General features: G+C 38.6%; 1 protein-coding gene across 1 annotated transcript in view; it reads left to right on the plus strand.

Moving 5' to 3' along the window:
* MANBA (mannosidase beta) overlaps positions 1-22,962 on the plus strand; it is a 113,318-nt gene that overhangs the window by 85,260 nt on the left and 5,096 nt on the right. The window contains exons 13-15 of the mRNA XM_042935813.1: positions 5,543-5,707; positions 18,523-18,667; positions 22,260-22,402. Coding sequence (XP_042791747.1) covers positions 5,543-5,707; positions 18,523-18,667; positions 22,260-22,402 — 453 coding nt within the window. The remainder of the gene's footprint in view (positions 1-5,542; positions 5,708-18,522; positions 18,668-22,259; positions 22,403-22,962) is intronic.

Here is a 22,962-nt window from a genome sequence, read left to right on the forward strand (position 1 = left end):
CACTTTTTTGGCTATTATGAATAATGCTGCTGTGAACATTTGTATACATTTTTTTTTGGTGAACATATGTTTTCAATTATATTAGGTATATACCTAGGAGTGGATTGCCCGGTCATATGGTAACTGTTTAACATTCTGAGGAATTGCCAAACTGTTTCCCATAGTTTGCAATGGCTGTGCCATTTTACATTCGCACCAGAAAATGTATGAGGGTTCCAATTTCTCTACATCTTTACCAACACTTATCCCCCCCCCTTTTTCACATTTCCCTGGAAATTTGCATTTCCTTGAGAGCTAATGATGTTGAGCCTCTTTTCATGTGCTTGTTGGCCGTTTGTATATTTTCCTTAAAGAAGTGTCTATTCACATCCCTTGCTGATTTTTTAATTGGTATGTTTTATATCAGATATATGATTTGCAAATATTTTCTCTTAATTTGTAGATGTTCTTTTTACTTATTTGATGGTTTCATTTAAGACACAAAAGTTTTAAATTTTCAAGTTATCAAAAATACTTATCAATCTTCCCTGTTATCTCTTGTGCTTTTGGTATTTTGCTTTCTTTCTAAGTTTTTAAAATGTTTATTTATTTCTTAGAGAGAGACAGACAGAGTGCAAGCAGGGGAGGAGCAGAGAGAGGGAGACGCAGAATTCGAAGCAGCTCCAGGCTCTGAGCTGTCCGCACACAGTCCAACGTGGGGCTTGAACCCACGAACTATGAAAACATGACCTGAGCCAAAGTCGGAGGCTTAACCAACTGAACCACCCAGGCACCCCTAAGAAACCATTTTCTAATCTAAGATCACAAAGTTATATTCCCGTGTTGTCTTCTAGTTTTAGCTCTTACATTGAGATCTGTGATCTGTTTTGAGTTAATTATTCTATATGGTATGAGGTAGGCATCCAGGTTCATTTTTTTCTGCATGTGGCTATCCAAATATCCAAACACCATTTATTGAAAACATTATTCTTTCCTCCATTGCTTGTCTTGACCCCTTTGTCAAAGTCAATCAACCATAACTTTTAAGGTTTATTTCTGGATTCTCAATTTGTTTCTAATTGAACTGTCTCTTTTATGCCAGTATGCACTGTCATCCTTACTGTAGCTTTGTAGTAAGTTTCGAAAGCAGGAAGTGTGAGTCCACCAACTTTGTTCTTCTTTTAAAGATTGTTTTGGCTGTTCTGAGTGCCCTCCACTGACGTACCAATTTTAGGATCACCTTCCCAGTTTCTGCAAAAAAGTCAGCTGGGATTTTGATAGGGTCTGTGTTGAGTCAGTAGGTCAGTTTGCAAAGTATTGCCATCCTAACAATATGAAGTCTGATCCACAAACATGTAATGTCTTCTTTCATTATTTTGTTGTTTCAGTGTTCAAAGTGTATACTTCTTTAGTTCAATTTATTCCTAAGTGTTTTATTCTTTCTGTAAATGGAATTATTTTCTTAATTTATTTTCAAATTGTTCATTACTGGTATATAAAGAGACAATTGATTTTTTTTTATTGAACTTATATTCTGCAACCTTGCAGAACTTATTATCTTTAGTTTTTGTGAATCCTTTAGAGTTTTCTATATATAAGAGCATCTGTGGATAGAATTAGTTCTACTTCCTCCTTTCCAGTATGGATGCCATTTATTAACTTTTCTTGACTAATTGCCCTGGCTAGAACCTCTAGTACAACGTAGAATAGAAATGGTGAGAACAGACATCTTTGTCTCATTGCTTATCTTAGAGAGAAAGCTTTGAGTCTTTTACTGTTTAGTAAGATGTTAACTCTAAGTTTTTTGTAGATGCCTTTTTTCAGGTTGAGCAAGTTCTCTTTTATTCCTAGTTGGTTGAGTGCTTGTATCATAAAAGGGTATTGGTGGGGCATGTGGGTGGCTCAGTCAGTTAAGTATCTGACTTAGGCTCAGGTCATGGTCTCATGGTTTGTGGGTTTGAGCCCCGCGTCGGGCTCTGTGCTGACAGCTCAGAGCCTGGAGCCTCTTCAGATTCTGTGTCTCCCTCTCTCTCTGCCCCTCCCCACTCACACTCCATCTCTGTCTCTCAAAAATAAATAAATGTTAAAAAAATTATTTTTTAAAAAAACGGTGTTGGATTTTGTCAAGTGTGTTCTTTCTTCATTTACTGAAATAATCATGTGCCTGTAGTTTTTGTTTCCCCTCGCCTATCACTTGTGTCAAGTAACCCCCCAAAATTTTAAGACAATTTCAAAATCTCCCTCAGTTTTGCCACTTAAACCCAACTATATTTGCTTCTACACATTGAAGTTACGTTGTATTTTTAATTGTAATAAATAATGTTATCACCTTAGATCTACCCTTATTTTTTTTTATTACTCCTATATTACGGGGTAGACTTTGGGGGAATACTCTTGTTTCAAAATGAAGGAGGATGGAGTTGAGTGTCCTGAGTCAGGTAGGAACAAGTATTAGAAAAGGAAGGAAGGAATGAAAGAGGCAAAAATATTTACTGAGCAGATGCTCTGTACCAGAGACTCATTGTTTCATTTAACAATAATCTCCCCCACACCCCCACTTTGAGGCCAAGAAGGAAACGAAGGTCCTAGAGGGTGAGAGTTCCATCATTATCCCCAGACAGCAAGTAGCATATGTGGATTCAGACTTATTATCTAACACCATAGCTGATCCATTTTCCTTTCACTACATTTCAGGAAGGTGAGCGTTATGAATTGCTAAACCTTTTTTCTTAAATCTGTTAACATTTCTATTTACATCCTGACAATAATGCAATTGCTGTGTTTTTGTGAAATGCCTGATGTTGTTCAAAGATACTAAACACTATGTTTTAAAATAGGAAAAGGTGAAGCCAAGTTCTATAAGTTCTGTTCATTATGAATCCTTGATTTAGTTATTACCTCTTTTTGAGTTACATTGCTCAGTTGAGGTTGAATTGGGTAATTGGGAAAATAAAAGAAACCAAAAGAGTAACTTTACATAAAGCTTAGGTTCTTTTATTTAGAGTTTTTTCATGTATTTAACAAAAAATTAAAATGTCCCTTTCTAGTTTGGGATGCATCACTTCTCTGTAAAATAATTATGTTTTCAACAGGCCATTATCAATATTGCACACCGATTAAAAGCTTGGGCTATGGAATAAACAGATCTGGATTTGAATACTAAGAACTGCCACTCACTAGCTATATTGCCTTGGACAAATTAGTTAATCATTTTGAATGTTAGTGTCTTCATCTGTAAATTGGGTTTAATAGTAGTAAAATACCTCTTAGGGGAGGGTTGGGGGAAGAGAGAGAGAGAAAAAGAATGTGTGTGTATGTGTTTGTGTGTGTTTCTACATGCAGGTACTCGTGTGTGCATGTGATCACGTGTAAAGGTTAAGTTAATTTATACGTTGAAGCACTTAGCAGCAGTTCCTGGCACATAGCAACAGGCCATAAAATGTAAGCTGTTGTTAGTATTGATGTAATCCATTCTAGCCATAGGATTTGTATGAAAGGTTTATTTTCTCCAGAGCCATCTAGGTTTAAAGAACTAGAAGCTGGAGCTGGACTGTGCCAAGTAACTTAGGAACTTGGGCAAATCACTGAACCTTTCTGAGCCTCATCTCTAAAACAGAGCGATAATAATACCAACTCATAGATTGTTATGAGGATTAAATGAGTTAATATTCTTTTTTTTTTTAAGTTTATTTATTTATTTTGAGACAGCAAGAGAGAGCAGGGGAAGGTCAGAGAGAGAGAGACAGACAGACAGACAGACAGAATCCTAAGCAGGCCCTATGCTGTTAGCAAGAAGCCCGATGCGGGGCGCGAACTCACAAACTGTGAGATCATGACCTGAACTGAAATCAACAGTCAGATGCTTAACCAACTGAACCACCCAGCCGCCCCTAAATGAATCGATATTCTTAAAACAATTAGAGCCCTACCTGGCACTTTCTAATTCCTTTTGATAACATTGTTAGAGCTGAAATGTATAAGACTCTCAAACCATGGCTGTTACAAGTTAGAAAGCTTTCTGCATAACAGATCAGGTTTACCAATTGTGGGATACATTCAAATCATTACCCATCATAGAGCTGAGAAGCCTGAAGGTGTGTTTTAGACTTTCGAAAGGAAGAAACATAGAAAACAGGGGAAGGCTGGTAAAGGTGTGTACGTCTCAAATGTGTACAAGATGACTGTAAATACTAATACCTGTATTTTAAGAAACTGAAGCAATTAGTGTTCTCTAAACTGTCTGGTGGTAATAGTTTTGAAAAATAGACATAATAATAAAGAATAGTAATTTGGAAAAACTTCCACTTTAAACATGGCTAATGTACACTACTTACATTTTAGTATAAATAAATTCCTAAAGAATGTTTTTCCTTTGAAGGTGACTGGTCTGTGCATTGCATGATTATAGGGAATTAAAGTCATATTTTGTGAACAGGGATAATATTTTTATTTTTTATTTTTTTTAATTTTTTTTTTTACATTGATTTATTTTTGAGAAACAGAGTGAGACAAAGCGTGAGTGGAGGAGGGGCAGAGAGAAAAGGAGACACAGAATCTGAAGCAGGCTCCAGGCTCCGAGCAAGCGGTCAGCACAGAGCCTGATGCGGAGCTCGAACTCACAAACTGTGAGATCATGACCTGAGTTGAAGTCGGACGCTCAACCAAATGAGCCACCCAGGCGCCCCAAGATTTTTAATTTTCAAGGATTTTTGAGGGTGGGGTAGACTATGTTTTTCAAAGTTTCTGTGTAACTTGGATTAAAACTGATGTCTTCAAATGTAGGCAGCAATTGTCTTCTATCCTTCTCAAATGCTAACAGAGCATTAAATCATAGGCCTCGAAGCCAGAATTATGGTCTATTTTTCTGTAAAAGGTACAGTATTAACATATGCATGGTACTTGTTTTTGTTTTTTACTTTGACCTGATGATAGCTTCTCCAACAGATGAAGGAATAAATAGTATAAATTGTGCCTAGTTAAAAAAAATTATTATTAGGGGAAAAGAATATCATTGTTTGGTCTGTGTCTTCAACTATATAAAAATTAAACACATGTATAGATCAAATATATTTAGTAGTCATTGAGAAACAAATGAGCAAGTGACCGCAAAGCATTTACCATCGCAGCAGTGATATTTTATTTTTGTTAAAGAATTGACAGTTTTAACAGAATGCTGATTTCAGTCCATTGTTCAATTTTGACAATTTATTTACCTGAATAAATAAAATGCCATTGAAAACTAAACATAATAAATGTTTTAAAAACAGGAATAATGTTTTGAGAAGACAAGACTTTTGACAGAAATGCCAAAGTGTAACTTTCTAAAGGTTTGAGTAAGAGGACTGTGTAGATGCCAAGTCCTGGATTTGTGATTCAGCTTTGCACAGGGCTAGTCTTTCACCAATAATAAGGATGATGGCAAAAACATCTCACATCTGTGAAATTAGAGTCGCAGAACAAACCTTGAGCTCTTTTCCAGTATGTAGAATACTTTTCAAGTTTGTCAGAAATGTTGTTTCACTCCTGACTTCCCAATTTGTACCTCTTATTCTCTGCTCCAAAGGTTTCATCTAAAAAGGACTGGTCTTACAACAGCGAATTTTCACTTCATCGACAACATCATGCAGGTGGAAATAATGAAATGCTGCTTCAGATTGGATTTCATTTCAAACTCCCAAAAAACACAGATCCATTACAGACATTCAAAGATACCATTTACCTTACTCAGGTAAGGCATTTTCATTCTGGAGTTCAACAGGTTCCTGCAGTTAACATAAGGGATCATGTAGAGTCTGTAAGCCTTACGTGGTGAAAAAATACTCAAGTTTTTATTTTGCCAGTTGAGATTATCTTCTTCAAAATAGATACATGATGACATGCAGTGCTTTTGCATTCGCCTCTCTTACAAATTCTTGGCATTTGCCTCTCTTACAAAGAACAGCTCACAAAGCTCTACAACAAATTGTGCATTAAAATGTTCCCTAGCTCAAGATTACTATAAAGGTTTAGTAATTAAGACAATAGCATTTCCCAAGGACAAAATGGAACAACAGAACACAATAGAGTCCAGAAACAGACTTGTGTGTAATATAGTTACTTGACTGATGGCGATGATGCCATTGCAATTCTGTGGGAAAGGATAGTTTTATCAATAAACAGTGCTGTATCAAGTGGGTATCTTTATAGGAATTTAAGGAAATGAACTTTGATGCCATGTACAAAAATTAATTGGTCAGTGATCAGAGACTCAATTGTGAAAGGTAGTATAATAACACTTTTAGGAAAAAAACTTATTTTCATGATCTTGGCAAAGATTTCGTAAACAGGACATTTAAAAAACACTAACTGTGAGGGGCGTCTGGGTGACTCAGTTGGTTGAGCCTCTGACTCTTGATTTCAGCTCAGGTCATGATCCTGGGGTCATGGGATTGAGCCTCCGTGCTTAGTGTGGAGCCTGCTTAATACTCTCTCTCTCTCTCTCTCTCTCTCTCTCTCTCTCTCCCTCTCCCTCTCCCTCTCTCCCTCTGCCCCTCTCCTCCACTCTCTCTGTCTCTTTCTCTCTAAAAAAACAAAGCAAACAAGCAAACAAAAAAATCACTATGAAAGAAAATAATGATAAATTGGACTTCATTAAAATTACAGACTCTTGTAAATCAAGTCACAATTAAGAGAGGGAAAAGACAAGCCACAGATTGGGGAACCATATTTGTAATACATGTATCTGCTAAAAGATTTGTATTCTGAATAAAGAACTTCTATAAAGTAACAAGAAAAAGACATAACCTATTAAAAACGGACAAAAACCTCGAACAGGCACTTCACCAAAGAAGATATCCAAATGGTCAGTAAATATATGAAAATGTGTTCGATTTGATTCTTAATCAAGCAAATGCAAATTGAAATCGTACCCCTACGCAAGGCACACGATGTCATTTTAGCACAATGGCTAAAATTAAATAGACTAACAATACCAGCTGTTGGTGAGGATGTGTGACACCTGGAACTTTTAGACATTGTTAGTAGGAATAGAATTTTTTAAACCACTTTGGAAAATTTTATGGCAGTTTCTATCCAAGCTAAACATTTGCTTCCTCTTTGAATCAGCATTTGTACTCTTAGCTATATACCCAAGAAAAATGAGTGCATATGTCTGCCAACAGACATCTAAAATAATGTTCATAGCAGCTTTATTCATAATAGCTCCAAAGTGGAAACAGCCTAGATGTTCTCTAACAGAAGAATTTATAAACAAATTATGGTATATTTCTATACCATAGAAATATATTCTATGGTATATTCTATAATAGAATACTCCACGGCAATACAAAAGAATAAACTGCTGAAATCAGAATCACTTTGGATGATTCTCACAAACATGTTGAGCAAAAGAAACACTGACATTTCAGTATAGACTAGATAAATCGATTAGTGGTAACCCCTGTTGTGGAGGGCGTGATGAATTATGGTTAGAAAAGGGTATAAGAAAACTTTCTGGATTGCTAAAAAAAAGCTTTATATCTTGATCTGGGTGCTGGTTACATGGGTGTATACACATGATAAAAATCACTGAGGCGTACATGTTCCATTATGCACTTTACTGGATTATTTTTTAAAACAGCTCTATTGAGATATTGACATACCATAAGATTCACTCATTTTAAGTGTAGTATATTTATCAAGTTATGCAGCCGTGACCATAATCCAATTTTAGAACATTTCTGACATTCCAAAAAGGTCTCTTGCACCTATTTGCAGTTACTCTCCTTTCTCACCTTCAGCCCCAGGCAAACATTAATCTCCTTTCTGTCTCTATAGATTTTCCTTTTCTCAACGTTTCATATAACTAGACTCATATAATGTGTGATGTTTGCATCAGCCATTGGGCTTCTTTCACCTAGCACGCTGTTTTTGAAGTCCTTCCATGTTGTGGCGTGTACCTGTACTTCATTCCTCTTTCTTGCTCGATGGCATTCTGTTGTAATGGATATGCCATGTTTTATATATACACTCATCAGTTGGTGGACATTTGGATTATTATCAATCTTTGACTTATGAATAGCACTACTGTGAATATTTGCATACAAATCTTTGTGCACGTATTTTCATTTCCTTTGGGTTGAAATACACAAGTGAAATTGCTCAGTTATATGGTAAATTTATGTTTAACTTTGTAAGAAACTATCAAAACTGTAAGACTGTATTAAAGCCACTGCTTATTAAAATTTTGTAAATATTTATTTATTTTTGAGAGAGAGAAGCAGAGTGTGAGTGGGGAAGCAGCAGAGAGAGAGGGAAACGCAGAATGTGAAGCAGGCTCTGGCCTCTGAGCTGTCAGCACAAAGTGCGACGTGGGACTTGAACTCATGAACCATGAGATCATGACCTGAGCCAAAGTCAGACGCTTAACCAACTGAGCCACCCAGGCGCTCCAAGCCACTGCTTTTTTATCTGATGTTTTTTCCATACTTGTTTCAAGTTTGGAGAGATAAGGCAGGAGCCTAATCCCAATCATATGAGTTGATCTGAAGTAGATTAGAGGTTTTTGTTAAATATCACATTTTAAGTTTTGCGTCTTAACACCTAAAAATATGCCAGTTTTTATCCAGACTCTTGCTCACCCTCATCAGTTTTCTCCTGTATAAAAACATAAAATTCTGGATGGAAGCTGAAGCAGAAAACTGTTAGCCAAAAGAACACTCTTTTTTGGAAGGTGATAAACCGATAAAGAGAATTTTATTGTTTTATTTAAAATTTTTTTTTTTTAACATTTATTTATTTTTGAGACAGAGAGCATGAATGAGGGAGGGTCAGAGAGAGAGGGAGACACAGAATCTGAAACAGGCTCCAGGCTCTGAAGCAGTCAGCACAGAGCCCGATGCGGGGCTCGAACTCACGGACTGTGAGATCATGACCTGAGCCGAAGTCGGCCATCTAACCGACTGAGCCACCCAGGCACCCCTGAGAATTTTATTGTTTTAACCATCAGCTTATCAGTTAGGGAAGTTTTACCAGTGTGATGTGTAATTTGTGAACTTACCTCACAGAATACAAGTTAAAAGGTAAAGTTGGTATCTGTCCCTTTTAAAGTGTTGAAGTTCATCATGATTAGCTTTTCACAGCCACTATTCTATAAAAGTGTCTCAGTTTTGGTATATGAAATAGGATGATCCTTATTTGTGTGTATACACATGTGAACCTTTTCAGCTGCTGTTTTTCATGCTGGCTGTCCTCCTGCCAGCTGTTCATTTTATTACTATTACTATTACTTTATTCTATTTCCTCAAAACCACGTTCAAGGTAAAATTTTTTAAGTTTGTTAATTAATTAATTAATTTTTATTTTTTATCTTTTATTTTTTGAGAGAGAGTGTGTGTACGACCAGAGGGGAGAGGCAGAGAGAGAGGGAGAGAGAGGGATTCCCAAGTAGGTGCCATGCTGTCAGCACAGAGCCCAATGCAGGGCTCTATCTCATGAACTGTGAGATCATGACCTGAGGTGAAATCAAGAATCAGTGCTTAACCAACTGAGCTACCCAGGTGCCCCCTCCGCAAAACCACATTCAGAGAACTGAGAGAAATAATTGTTCTTTTTGAACTCATTAGCATCAGAGGCACATAGTTAGGAGCTGGTTTTTGTTGGTGATGGCTTTCATCTGATAATTTAGCACCTGGATGGCTCAGTTGGCTAAGCGTCCGACTCTTAATTTTGGCTCACATCATGATCTCATGGCTCATGGGATTGAGCCCCAAGTCAGGCTCTGCACTGACAACATGAAGCCTGCTTGGGATTCTCTCTCTCTCTCTCTTACCCTGCTTGCTTGCATGCTCTCTCTCTCTCTCAAAATAAACAAGTAAACTTAAAAAAAAAACTAGCACTGGTGTCTTATCAGGCATTGGCTTGGAATTGGATTTGTCCTTGTTAGTTCTACCTTGGAAGCTTCTGATGTACTAGCTGGGATCTGAGATGAAAAATATTAAAATTATGATTTTTTTTGTTTTTATTGTTGGATTTTCTTGACTGAAAGATAGACAGGAAATATTAGAGTAAAATGTTCTTTCTCCCCTTGCTCATTTGACTTTAGAACAATCATCTTTGACCTGTGCATTAGAAATAAAAACCTTGGGGCACCTGGGTGGCTCAGTCGGTTGAGCGTCCGACTTCGGCTCAGGTCATGATCTTGCAGTTCGTGAGTTCAAGCCCCGCATCAGGCTCTGTGCTGATGGCTCAGAGCCTGGAGCCTGTTTCAGATTCTGTGTCTCCCTCTCTCTCTGACCCTCCCCCGTTCACGCTCTGTCTCTCTCTGTCGCAAAAATAAATAAACGTTAAAAAAAATTAAAAAAGAAATAAAAACCTTTCTTAGGTCCATTTTCTCTGTTCCTAATTCCACCCCCTGTTCTTTTTGTCATTGTCTGTCCTACTATTCTGAAGAACATGTGCATGTGTATCTGCATGTGTACCATGTTTTAAGACATTCTATTAAGCATTTTTTTTGCAACTTTCAGAAAAATCTTGGCTGAGAAAGCTATGCAGTACGTTCCTTCACATTTAGATCTGTCCCTATCTTATCTTCTAACAGCAAAAGTATCCTAGGATTTTACTTCTTTAACTCTTCTAATATTCCAAAATAATCTTGCCTCACCTTTCCATCTCCTACCTTATCCTGTTATATTGTATTCCAAATAGCCTACTTACCTAGGCATACTCTCTTAAGCTGTGTCACACAGGCCTCACTGCCTTGTTTGAGGACTGTCTGTACTAACACTTCTGAACTGTTAAGGCAACTTACTCTGCCAGCATGGCCTCTTAACTAGCCTAAGACTCAGAGAGCAAGCTGGGCTGGAGATAGTCTTTACTAACCCCTTAGCTTATAGCTCCCTCTAGTGCCTTCATTTGTTCTTCACATATTTGTTGAGCATGCAATGAAGGCTAGATGCTTGGGGATATCCTTAAGAGATTCATATATATATTTTTAGGTTTATTTATTTTGAGAGAGACAGCGCCAGCATGAGTGGGGGAGGGGCAGCGAGAGGGAGAGAGAGAATCCCAAGCAGATTCTGCACTGCCAGTACAGGGCCTGATACGGGCTGTGAGATCATGACATAAGCTGAAAGCAAGAGTTGGACGCTTAACCAGCTGAGCCACCCAGGCACCTCAAGAGATTCATATTCTTTAGGGTCCATTTTATATTCCTGTGTTGCATGTAACTTGATCACAAGAATGAGAAAAAAGGCATTCTATGTTGTAGGCCCAGGTGTTGATGATACTTGCCACCCTGGAACAGTTATTTGTTTGGTAAGCAGCACTGAGATGTGATAGAAGATCCAAGCCATGCTGAGCTTCTAAGATGAATGGGATGGGTAAAGAAGGGGAATGAATGTGATATTATTAATAGAGTACATTACATACTAATATATATGCAACATGTAATTTAGCAGGCTAGTAGACTGTCAGAATTCTTTGGGTATCTATGACATGACTGGCCCTGGGCCATGAGATGCTTTGTATATCTTCTCATGTAATCCTAACAACATATCTGTGTTACTGTTTTCATTTTATAGTTGAGTAAACAGGCTCAGAAGGGTTAAGTATTTTGCCCAAGTTCTCAGGCAATGAATGCAGCAAGTTTCTGCCTTTTAAACTATGATATTATATCCCTTCACAATTAAGATAAGGAAAGTTCTTTACTACTGAGGTGTTCGGTTGAATTATAACATCAATTTGTAGCAGTTAAATAAAGCAGACATCAGAAATTTGGCACATTAAAAAAGGCCTTATTGGAACAATAGAGAAAGTCAATAAAACCAAAAGTTAGTTCTTTGAAATGCTCAACAAAATTGAAAAAACTATAGCTATACTGGCCAAGAAAAAAAAAGAGAAGATTCCAATTACTAAATTAGAAATGAAAGGGACAACACTACTGTTGACCTTAAAGAAATAAAAAGATTGATAAGAGAATACTGTAAATAATTGTATGACAGTAAGTCATTTAACCTAGATGAAACAGCAAGTTCTTTTCATAGAAAGACACAAATTATGTAAACTGACTCAAGAAGAAATAGAAAATCTGAGTAGACCTATGACAACTAAAAAGATTGAATTCATAATAAAAAAACTTCCCCCTACAAAGATAGCTTCACTTGTGAATTCTAAAAAAAAATATTTAAAGAAGAATTAATACCAGTCTTTCACAAATTCTTCCCAAAAAATGGAAGAGGGGAAAACACTTCCTAACTCATTCTGCAAAACCAGTTTTGTTCTGATACTAAAACCAGACAAAGATATAAGAAAAGCAAACAGAGACTATTATCTTTTATGAGTATAGATGGAAAGAAATCTTCAATAAAATACTAACAATCCAAATCCAGCAGTATATACACTATACACTATACTCTATATACCATAATCAAGTGGGATTTATCCCAGAATGCAAGATTGGTTCAACATGTGAAAGTCAATCAATGTAATATACCATATTAATAGAATAAAGGACAAATAACTACATGATAATCTTGGTAGATGAAGAAAAAGCATTAGACAAAGTCCAATACATTTTTGTGATAAAATTTTTTTTCAACAAACTAGGACAAGAAGAGGGCTTCCTCAACCTGGTGTGACAACTTATGGAGAACCCATCGCTAATATCATTGAATAGTGAAAGACAGAAAGACAAAGTTTTCTTCCTAAGATAAGAAGCAAGATAGTCTTGCCACTTCTATTCAATATTGTACTGAAGATTCTAGCCAAAATAATTAAGCAAGAAAATCAAATAAAAGACATCCAAATTGGAAAGGAAGAAATAACACTATCTCTGTCTGCAGATAACATGATCTTATGTATGGAAAAACATAAAAAAATCCACCTAAAAACCTACGAGAGCAAATAAGTTAATTCAACAACATTGTAGGGTAGGAGATCAATATACAAATATCAGTTATATTCTAAGCATGAACAATTTGAAAATGAAATTAAACAATAACATTTACAATAGTATCACAAAGAATAAAATATTTTGGAATATATGTAACCAAATAGATACAGGATTTGCACTATGAAAATTAGGAAACATTATTGAAAGAAATTAAAGAAATAGAAAGACATCTGTGTTCATGGATTGGAAAACTTAATATTGTTAAGATGGCAGGACTCCCCAAATTGATATACAGATTCAACATAATCCCTATCAAAATTCCTAATGCCATTTTCAGAGAAATGGGGAAAATGATCCTAAAATACATATGGAAATGCAAAGTATCCAAAATGGAAAAAAAAATCTGGAAAAAGAACAAATTTGGAAGATTCACATTCCCTGCTTTGAAAACATAACTACAAAGCTACAGTAATCAAGATAGTGTGGTATTGACCTAAGGCCAGACATGTAGGTTGATTGAATAGAATTCAGAGTCCAGAAATAATCAAATAAGTCCATGATCAAATGATTTTCTATAAGGGTGCCAAGACAATAAAATGGAGACAGAATAGTGTTTTGAACAAATGGTGCTGGAAAAAAGATATCCACATGTAGAAGAATGAATGTGGAGCCCGACCTCATATCATATACAAGAATTAACTTAAAATGGATGAAATCTAAATATAAGAGTTACAATTATAGGGGTGCCTGGGTGGTTCAGTCGCTTAAGCGTCCATCTTCGGCTCAGGTCATGATCTCGCAGTTTGTGAGTTCGAGCCCCGCATCGGGCTCTGTGCTGATGGCTTGGAGCCTGGAGCCTGCTTCATATTCTGTGTTTCCCTCTCTCTCTGACCCTCCCTGCTTGCACTCTGACTCTCTCTGTCTCAAAAATAAATCAATACTAAAAAAAAAAGAGCTGAATTTATAAAATTCTTAGAAAACATAGGTGTAAATCGTTGTGAATTTTGATTTGGCAACAGTTTCTTAGATATGACACCTAAAACACAAGCAACCAATGAAAAAATAGGTAAGTTGTACTTCATCAAAATTAGAGACTTTTGTGTGTCAGAGGTCAATATCACAATAGCAAAAAGATAATCCACAGGATGGGAGAAAAATTTTGTGAGTCATATATGTAATAAGGATCCATAATATGTATAAGAACTCTTAAATTCACTAATGAAAAAGACACCTAGATTAAAAAACAAGCAAAATATTCAAATAAACATTTCTCCAAAGAAAATGGCCAATAAGTACCATGAAAATATTCTTAACATCGTTAGTCACTAGGGAAGTGCAAATCAAAACCACAGATAACCACTCATACCCACTGGAATATCTATAATATTAATAATAAAGAATTATTGGTAAGTGTATTGTTCAGGGTTCTCCAGGGAAACAGAACCAATAAGATATACACACAAATATATATGAGATTTATTGTAGGAATTGGCTCACACAGTTATGGAAGCTGAGAAGTCCTACAATCCATCCACAAGATGGAAAACCAGAAAAGCCAGTGGTGTAATGCAATTTGACTCTAAAGGTCTGAGAACTCAGGGGCCACTGGTGTAAGTTCTGGAGTCCAAAGGCCCAAGAACCAGGAGCCCCATTGTCTGAGAGCAGAAGATGGATATCCCAAGTCAAAAAAGAAAGAGAAATGGTCTTCCTCTGCTTTTTGTTTAATTCAGGCCCTCAACTGATTGGATGATGCCCACCCACATTGGTGAGGATGGATCTTCTTTATTTACTCTTCTGAATCCCTAGAAACATCCTGACAGGTACACTCAGAAATCATTTTACCAACCATTTGGGCATCCCGTAGCCCAGTCAAGTTCACACGTAAAGTTAACCATCACAGTAAGGATGTAGAGAAATTGGAACCCTCGTATGGTTGCTGGTGGGAATGTAAAGTGATGCAACTGCTGTGGAAAAGCTTGTCAGTTTCTCAAAAAGTTAAACATTGAGTTACCATAGGACTCAGAAGTTCTACTTTTAGGTGTATATCTGAGAATATTGAAACACGTGTTCACGCAAAAACTTGTGCACAAATGTTCCTAGCATTTTTCAGAGCCAACAAGTTAAAACAATCCAAATGTTTATCAACTCGTGAATGGATAAATAAAATGTGGCATACCTATACAATGAAATATTACTCAGCAATAAAAAGGAATTGAATAATGATACATGCTACAACATGGATGAACCTTGAAAACATTATGCTAAGTGAAGAAAGCCAGTCACAAAGGCCGTATATTGTATCATCCTACTGATATGAAATGTCCAGAATAGGTAAATCCATAGAGACAAAAAGGAGATGAGTAGTTTTCACATAAGGAGGAGAAGGGAGAATGAGGAGTGGCTGTTAACCAGTACAGTACTGTGTTTCCTTTTGGGGTGATAACATTCTGGAATTAGGTAGTGGCGGGAGTGCACGACTTGTGCCTACATTATGAGCCAATGAATTGGAAAACACACAGGTGAATTGTATGGTATAAATTGTATCAGTTTATAACATGGCTAGATTGGAAGATTCTTATCCTCAGGATACTTTTAAGTATATAAAGAATATAAGTCACATTCTGTCAGGAGGGCTTAGTCACATGGCTACCCCTAGTTCCAAGGGCAAGGGGTGTGCTTCTGGAGCATGTAGCCCTCCTACAGCTCTGTCATCCTGGAGGACAGGGGTAATGGGTTTTTGTAAACAGTTGGCAATCTCCATCACAGTGGCAAAGCTGGAATTGGAACCTAGGTCTTGGTGTCCTGGTCCAATTTCTTTTTACCCTACCATCTGTTTCTCCAAGGAGACTGATTTCATAAGTGTAATCAAGCAAGCTGCTGAAAATAGACTTTTTTGAAACTAAAATAAGATTTGTCTGCTAACAGAGGGACTGAGTAGCCTAGGAAATGACTAAGCATTTATCCTTCTTATGTGCAAAGGCTGCCCTCTTTAGGGAAGGATGCAGGAGTATATACATACAGGTCCAGTTTTGAAAAGGGAAGAGGCAATTCCAGGGATTTTCTAGGGAAGTGCGATGGTACAACGTCCCGTTAAGAAGCATAGTGGGCAATGGCCTTCTGCATCTTTATGAACAAAGGTGTCATTCATTAGCCCTGATTGGCATCCACCGATTTGGGTAAACCCAGATCCACGATACTGGCGTGAAACAGTCTGTCTGTGGTGTCCACTGCACTGTGCCAGAGCTGGAGCACTAGAGTCTCGATTATCCTCCTTCACGCCAAGTTCAGATGTGACAGGCCACTAGTTAGGGCTTGCCTAGTGCCATTTGCCTTTCGTTGCTAGCCCTAAGGGGTAGGCAATCCTGCATGCTTGTAAACAAAGTTTTTAAGTTTAAAAATTCTCAAAGACTGTAAATATTTACCTGTTAAACCAGAAAAGATAAACTACAGTGAGGAAATTGTTAGAATAGATAGACCAAAATAAATATATCTTGCAAGTATAGTTCTGAAAATTGAAATAGAGACTGGAAATTCAGATGTTTGGGGGGACCAGGCAGGTATTTTTTTTTTTTAATTTTTTTTTAACGTTTATTTATTTTTGAGACAGAGAGAGACAGAGCATGAACAGGGGAGGGGCAGAGAGAGAGGGAGACACAGAATCTGAAACAGGCTCCAGGCTCTGAGCTGTCAGCACAGAGCCCGACGCGGGGCTCGAACTCACGGACCGCGAGATCGTGACCTGGGCCGAAGTCGGCCGCTTAACCAACTGAGCCACCCAGGCACCCCATCAGGCAGGTATTTTAAATGCATGGGAGTATGGCTATTGGGAATTGTGGCAAAATGGAACATATAAACCCTGACTTAAGACATTAAATAACATCCAAATAAGAAACAAAAAACACCTGCTTCAAAACAAAACAAAACAAAACAAAACAAAACAAAACAAAACAAGAACCCCTGCCTCTGGGCCAATTAAAATCTGTGTGGGGCAAAGGTCATCTTGGGGGCCACCAATTTATAGCAACCTCTTGACTGGAATCTAATATACCAATATGCAGTAAGGAGTCCAACATTTGTTGCATAAAGAACACAAGAACGTAAAATGTTCTTAGCTCCTGCATTTAAAGAAACAAAACTGGAAACCATTCAAATGCCTAATAATTGAGGAATGATTAATCACACAGTGGTAAAACTGTATAGCCATTTAAAGCACAGCGATGCTAGCCAGTGCGGGGCATGGAAATGTACACATGTGAAAACTAAGTTACACTAAGTTACAAATGTATATGTTACCACATGTGTTAACAAAGATTGGAAAAGAATTTGGAGCAATGTAAATAATTGGATGCCCCTGAGATTTTTTTTCCCCCTGAAAAGAAGCTTAAATTCACCATGGAGAAAAAGAAAATCCAAATCACCTCTACCAAGGCTATGAGTAAAATATCTAGGTGTCCTCTGAATTAGATCCAGTTAAGCACAAGCATGACTATTTTATAGGTTATGGCTTTGTCCTAGAAGTTTTCTTTTTTGCCGGAAAGAGATAATTTCCTACTCTGGTTATACACTGATATTTTGTTCCCACTTCAGAATTCTGTTTTTACTTCTTTCTTATTTATCTTTCCTGTTTCCTATTTAACCTCTTTCCTATTTTACTTCTTTCCTACTTTATAAATGTGGATCCTAGGAAAGAGTCCAGTCCCACATTGAATGGTCTCCCACTCCTAGTCCCTGCAGTCCGTTCTTCTTTCAGTCAGTAGTATCTTCTTGTGGGCATGCAAATCTGGTCACTTCACCTGTCAGCATACAGGCTTTCCGTGACTTCCAGTTGCCTCTAGGGCACACACCAAAACGTTCCCAGGTCTGATCCTGGAATCTCACTGGCCTCTCTTCCATTGCTCCAGGCTTTTTGATTTTTTTTTTTTTTTTAACATTTATTTATTTTTGAGACAGAGAGAGACAGAGCATGAACAGGGGAGGGTGAGAGAGAGGGAGACACAGAATCTGAAACAGGCTCCAGGCTCTGAGCTGTCAGCACAGAGCCCGACGCGGGGCTCGAACTCACGGACCGTGAGATCATGACCTGAGCTGAAGTCGGACGCTTAACCGACCGAGCCACCCAGGCGCCCCATGCTCTGGGCTTTTTGCTCTCTGGCCACCCTGGCCTTTCATTCTGGGCCTGTGCATTTTCCCCTCACTACATGCATCCTCTTTGGCTGCTAGGTTCTGTCCTCTCTCTTTTTGTCTTCTCCTTTTTCTCAAATGTTTATTTATTTTTGAGAGAGAGAGAGAGAGAGAGAGCGAGCAGGGGAGGGGCAGAGAGGGGCAGTGGCAGAGGAGCGGGGAGAGGCAGAAAGAGAGAGAGGGAAGGGGTGCCTAGGTGTCTCAGTTGGTTAAACGTCTGACTTCATCTCAGCTCATGATCTCGTGGTTCGTGGGTTTGAGCCCCACGTCAGGCTCTGTGCTGACAGCTGGGAGCCTGGAGCCTGCTTCGGATTCTGTGTCTCCCTCTCTCTGCTCCTCCCCTGCTCGTGCTCTGTCTCTCTCTGTCTCTCAAAAAATAAAATAAAACGCTTACACACAACTTTAAAAAACACCCTCAAGCCTGCTGTTTTCTCAGACCTAAACACTCACATCGAACAATAACACCCGTGCTTCAATGCTCTCCCCTGAATCAGGTGATGCAGGCTCAGTGTGTCAAAATAGAGACTGAATTCTACCGCCGCAGTCGCAGCGAGATAGTGGATGGAAAAGGACACACCATGGGCGCACTTTATTGGCAGCTGAATGATATCTGGCAGGCTCCCTCCTGGGCTTCCCTAGGTAAGTGTTTCAGCATCTTTGTGCATGTGAGAGAAAGCAATACCTGTGTGAAGAGGCACTGAGAAAGCACAGGGCCTGAGGGGTCAAATTAACCCAAGTAGAACCCCTTCGCAGGGGAGGGGAGGTTCCCCAGTAGCCTATGAACCAACCCGCCCCCCTTCCTAGTCTTTTGGGGGGAGCCTCAGAGGCAGCCCGGTTTGAGTTCTGGGCTGTGCAAAGTCACAAAAGCGAGCTAATCCAGGGGATAGATTCATGCATGAAGATCTCAGCCATGTGTCTACTCATTATTGCTTAAAAATTTGAATTTAATTACGAGGACTTTCCAAGCAAAAGAAGTATTTACTTAAGCATCTTTTCTTCTAAATTATTTAGATGAATTCAACCATGTGGAAGGCTGGCCCAAGTAAGTGTTAGAATATCCCTTTCCTAGATTCCCCTTTAAGCACCCCCCCCCCCACCACCACTTAAGACTTCTAAGGTCTTATTTTTGCCTTATTTATCTCTAGGAGAAAAGTAGTAGAGTCAGAAATCCAAGTAGGAAGAGTTATCAGTTGAACCCGTTTAGTTGGCAACACATAAGACTGGCATGGTGCCTGCAGTTGAATTATTCTGTTTTGATACATTTTTAAAAGTATGGAGTAATAATGATTCTTTGGCGTTCACTAGAGGTGGTTTGAAGCAAAGTTCAGTCAGAAATATAAACAAATGTTTTGGGTCAAAAATGAGGCAAGGCCATAAAGTAAAAAAGCCACTTTGCTGGGGGAGGCTCTTAAATTAGCTGTGGAAGTAAATCCAAAGGAGTCCATTGCCTGCATGCTTTCATTAGTGCTGAATCACCTCTTGCAGGAAATTGGAGTTTTGATCCAGTTTCTCTGACCAAAGTCTTTATCAACACCAACCAGATAAAAGAGTATTGAATGAGAATCAGGGGTAGACGCGGGGGGAGTAGCCTTTCTGGGACGCTTAAAGCTGGACAAAGAGATATTGTTCAGAGACACTTAGACCCTGACCCTGCCTTCTGTATGTGGCTGAGCTTGTGGACTCCTGGAGCAGAGTTTAGTTCAAGAACTGGTAGAGTCCAGTCTTTGTAACTCTTCCCTTAAATGACTGCATGCAGATTCTTTGAATGAGTTCTTTATTTAAAAAAAAAAATTTTTTTTAACGTTTTATTTATTTTTGAGACAGGGAGAGACAGAGCATGAACAGGGGAGGGTCAGAGAGAGGGAGACACAGAATCTGAAAGAGGCTCCAGGCTGTCAGCACAGAGCCCGACGCGGGGCTCGAACTCACGGACCTCGAGATCATGACCTGAGCCGAAGTCGGCTGCTTAACCGACTGAGCCACCCAGGCGCCCCGGAATGAGTTCTTTAGAAAGGGTGACTAAACCCAAGTACAGGTGTATGATGGCAGAGCAAGAATTTGTTTTCTAAACTCTTGCAGGATGGTGCCTCCATGGAGAGGCTCACCATCTTCTTCTACCCGTTACCGAAAGCAAGAGCCTGAGAGAAGGTGTGACAGGTTATGCTGTGTGTATTCTTGCTCTGGGCAGCCTCATAGCCTCTGTTTAATTCTGCTTCAATGGCTCAATAAATCTGGTGTGCAGGTGGGGTAGGGAAAAGTATGTGTCACCTCTTATCACCTGAAATACTGATACCTCAAAGGTATCATAGCTGCTTGGAACCGAAAGATTCTTATATATTTCCTTTTAAAAAATAAGCCTCATTTTTAGTTACAATTTTGCAAATACAGAAATCCACCTGGACATTTTATTTTGCTTGGCTCATCAACTTGGACAGTTACAGAGCTAATGGAAAAGCCAGAAATCACATAGCATTTTTAGCTGATTATGTAGGATATTATATTGGTATCCATACTTTGTCACTGATTAGCAACTAGTGTGTGTCCTAGTGAGACCTTTTGTTTCCATTGCTGTTCTCCTGTATTCTGCGTGTGACCATGAAGTTAGAACTGTGCACGTGAGGTCTTCCCTGTAATGAATACCACATGTGAGAGTGTGCAAGTCACCTCAGGTCTGAGCCATCTTCCATTTATGAGAAAGCTTTCCAAATACAGTTGACCCTTGAACAACATGGGGTTGAACTGTGTGGGTCCAGTAATATTAGGATTTTTTTGGTAAATACAGTACAGTACTATAAATGTATTTTGTCTTCCTTATGACTTTCTTAATATTTTCTTTTCCCTAGCTTGCTTTATAGTAAGAACACAGAATATAATATATACAACACACAAAATATGGTTAATTGAGTTTATGTTATTGGTAAGGCTTCTGGTCAATAGTAAGCTATTAGTAGTTAAATTTTGGGGGAGTCAAAATTACACACAGATTTCTGACTGCACAGGGTTTGGTGCATATTAACCCCCATATTATTCAAGGTCAATTGTGTAAGTTCTAGTTCATTTTATAGATCTAATAGGAAAGGCCTGTCCACCCCTCCCTGTTTGTTGTTTTTAAGGGGAACTATTATGAGTTGTGACTGAAGGGCTGAGAGTTGAAATTTGCAAAATTGGAAGAAATTCTTTCTATTTGAACTTCAAACCACATTCCTACATGTCAGCAGCGTGCACTGTGAATTCTGGACATGACATCTCCCCCCCCACACCCCACCCCCTCACCCCTCCTCCCCGCTTCCCTTCCTGCCATCTCTCTTGAAGTTGTTCAGAAGTGCAGTGCTTTGTGGGGAAAGATCTTCTTTCTGAAATAGAGGCATGTTGAACATATATTTTAGTTTGTGGATTAAGCATACCACACATGCCAACAGGGCACAGAAATAATAGATTCTCAAAAGCTTCTAATTGTATCTGAGCAACTGCCATGAATTGTCATCTGTGTGTTCTCCAGTCTACATTTGCCAGAGGTATTTGTGATAATGGTGGTTTTATTTCACTCAGAGGATTTTGTGTGTATGGGAAAAGGAGACTGTGAGTTTTAAATAACTCTTTCTGTTACTTTTTAAATTTTTTTCAGTGTTCTATGCTTTTTTCAGGTGTGCTGTGTAGTGATTCGACATTTGTGTACATTACAAAGTGCCCACCATGATTAAGTGTAGTTACGATCTGTCACCATATAAAGTTATTACAATATTATTGACTGCGTTCTCCATAACTCTTATAAATGAATATTTATAATATTTGATACAATTGTAACATTTTCTTACGATTACTAATATATGTAACATTTTTATTACCGCCCTACTGATTTCCTTCTTCATGTGTATGTAGTAAAAAGGACCTTTGGTACACTGAGCTCCTGGAAGCAGAATTATGTATGAGAAAGTGCTACCTAGGAGTCAGGTCTGGGCTCAAAGTACTGCCTGTGGCATGTTTGATTTAATGGCTTGAGCCTCCGTTTCCTCATTTGTAAGGTAGATGTTAAAGATGTTAAAGATGTAAGAATGCCATGAGGTAATGTCCAGAATGTTCTGAGCCCTCAACAAATGTGCGTTCCTGCCCCTGTGGACTCTCCCTCCTGTGCCCAGTCCCTGGAATCCTGACAAGTCAGGCACAGCTGGACCACGGGCAGGATAACCCTGACTGTCTCACCCTGGCCATGTCTTAACTTTACTATTTTTAGAATATGGAGGAAAGTGGAAAATGCTTCATTACTTTGCTCGACATTTCTTCGCTCCACTGTTGCCAGTGGGATTTGAGGATCAAGATGCGTTTTTCATCTATGGTGTGTCAGACCTTCACTCTGACTGTAAAGCGACACTCACTGTAAGTTGCTTGGTTTTTTTTCTCTTTAAGATGGAGAGTTTTTGATTATTTCTTGAGTGATTTGGTTATAGTTCTTGCAGGAAAAAGAAAAGAGAAAACAATGCTAGGCAAAAAGAGAGGGTAGAACCTCAAAGAAACCCTGGGGCACCTGGGTGGCTCAGTTGGTTAAGCATCTGACTTCAGCTCGGGTCATGATCTCGCAGTTCGTGAGTTCGAGCCCCGTGTCAGGCTCTGTGCTGATGGCTCAGAGCCTGGAGCCTGCTTCTGATTCTGTGTCTCCCTCTCTCTCTGCTCCTCCCCTACTCGTACTCTGTCTCTGTCTCTCAAAAATAAATAAACGTTAAAAAAATTTCTAAAAACAAAAAAATTAAAAAAAAAAAAAAGAACCTCAAAGCAGTCCTGGGAGGCTGCAATTTGGAGGACACTGTGAATAGGTGACGGTTATAGAATAACAATAATACACCAGGTCGTGTGTGTTCCATGGATTACTTTGTTTAATTCTTACAACCGCCTGTGAAGCCAGTGCTGTTATTATTCTCATTTTACATGTGGAGAAACAG

Source organism: Panthera leo, chromosome B1, assembly GCF_018350215.1.
Source record: "Panthera leo isolate Ple1 chromosome B1, P.leo_Ple1_pat1.1, whole genome shotgun sequence".
Classification (NCBI taxonomy): Eukaryota; Metazoa; Chordata; class Mammalia; order Carnivora; family Felidae; genus Panthera; species Panthera leo.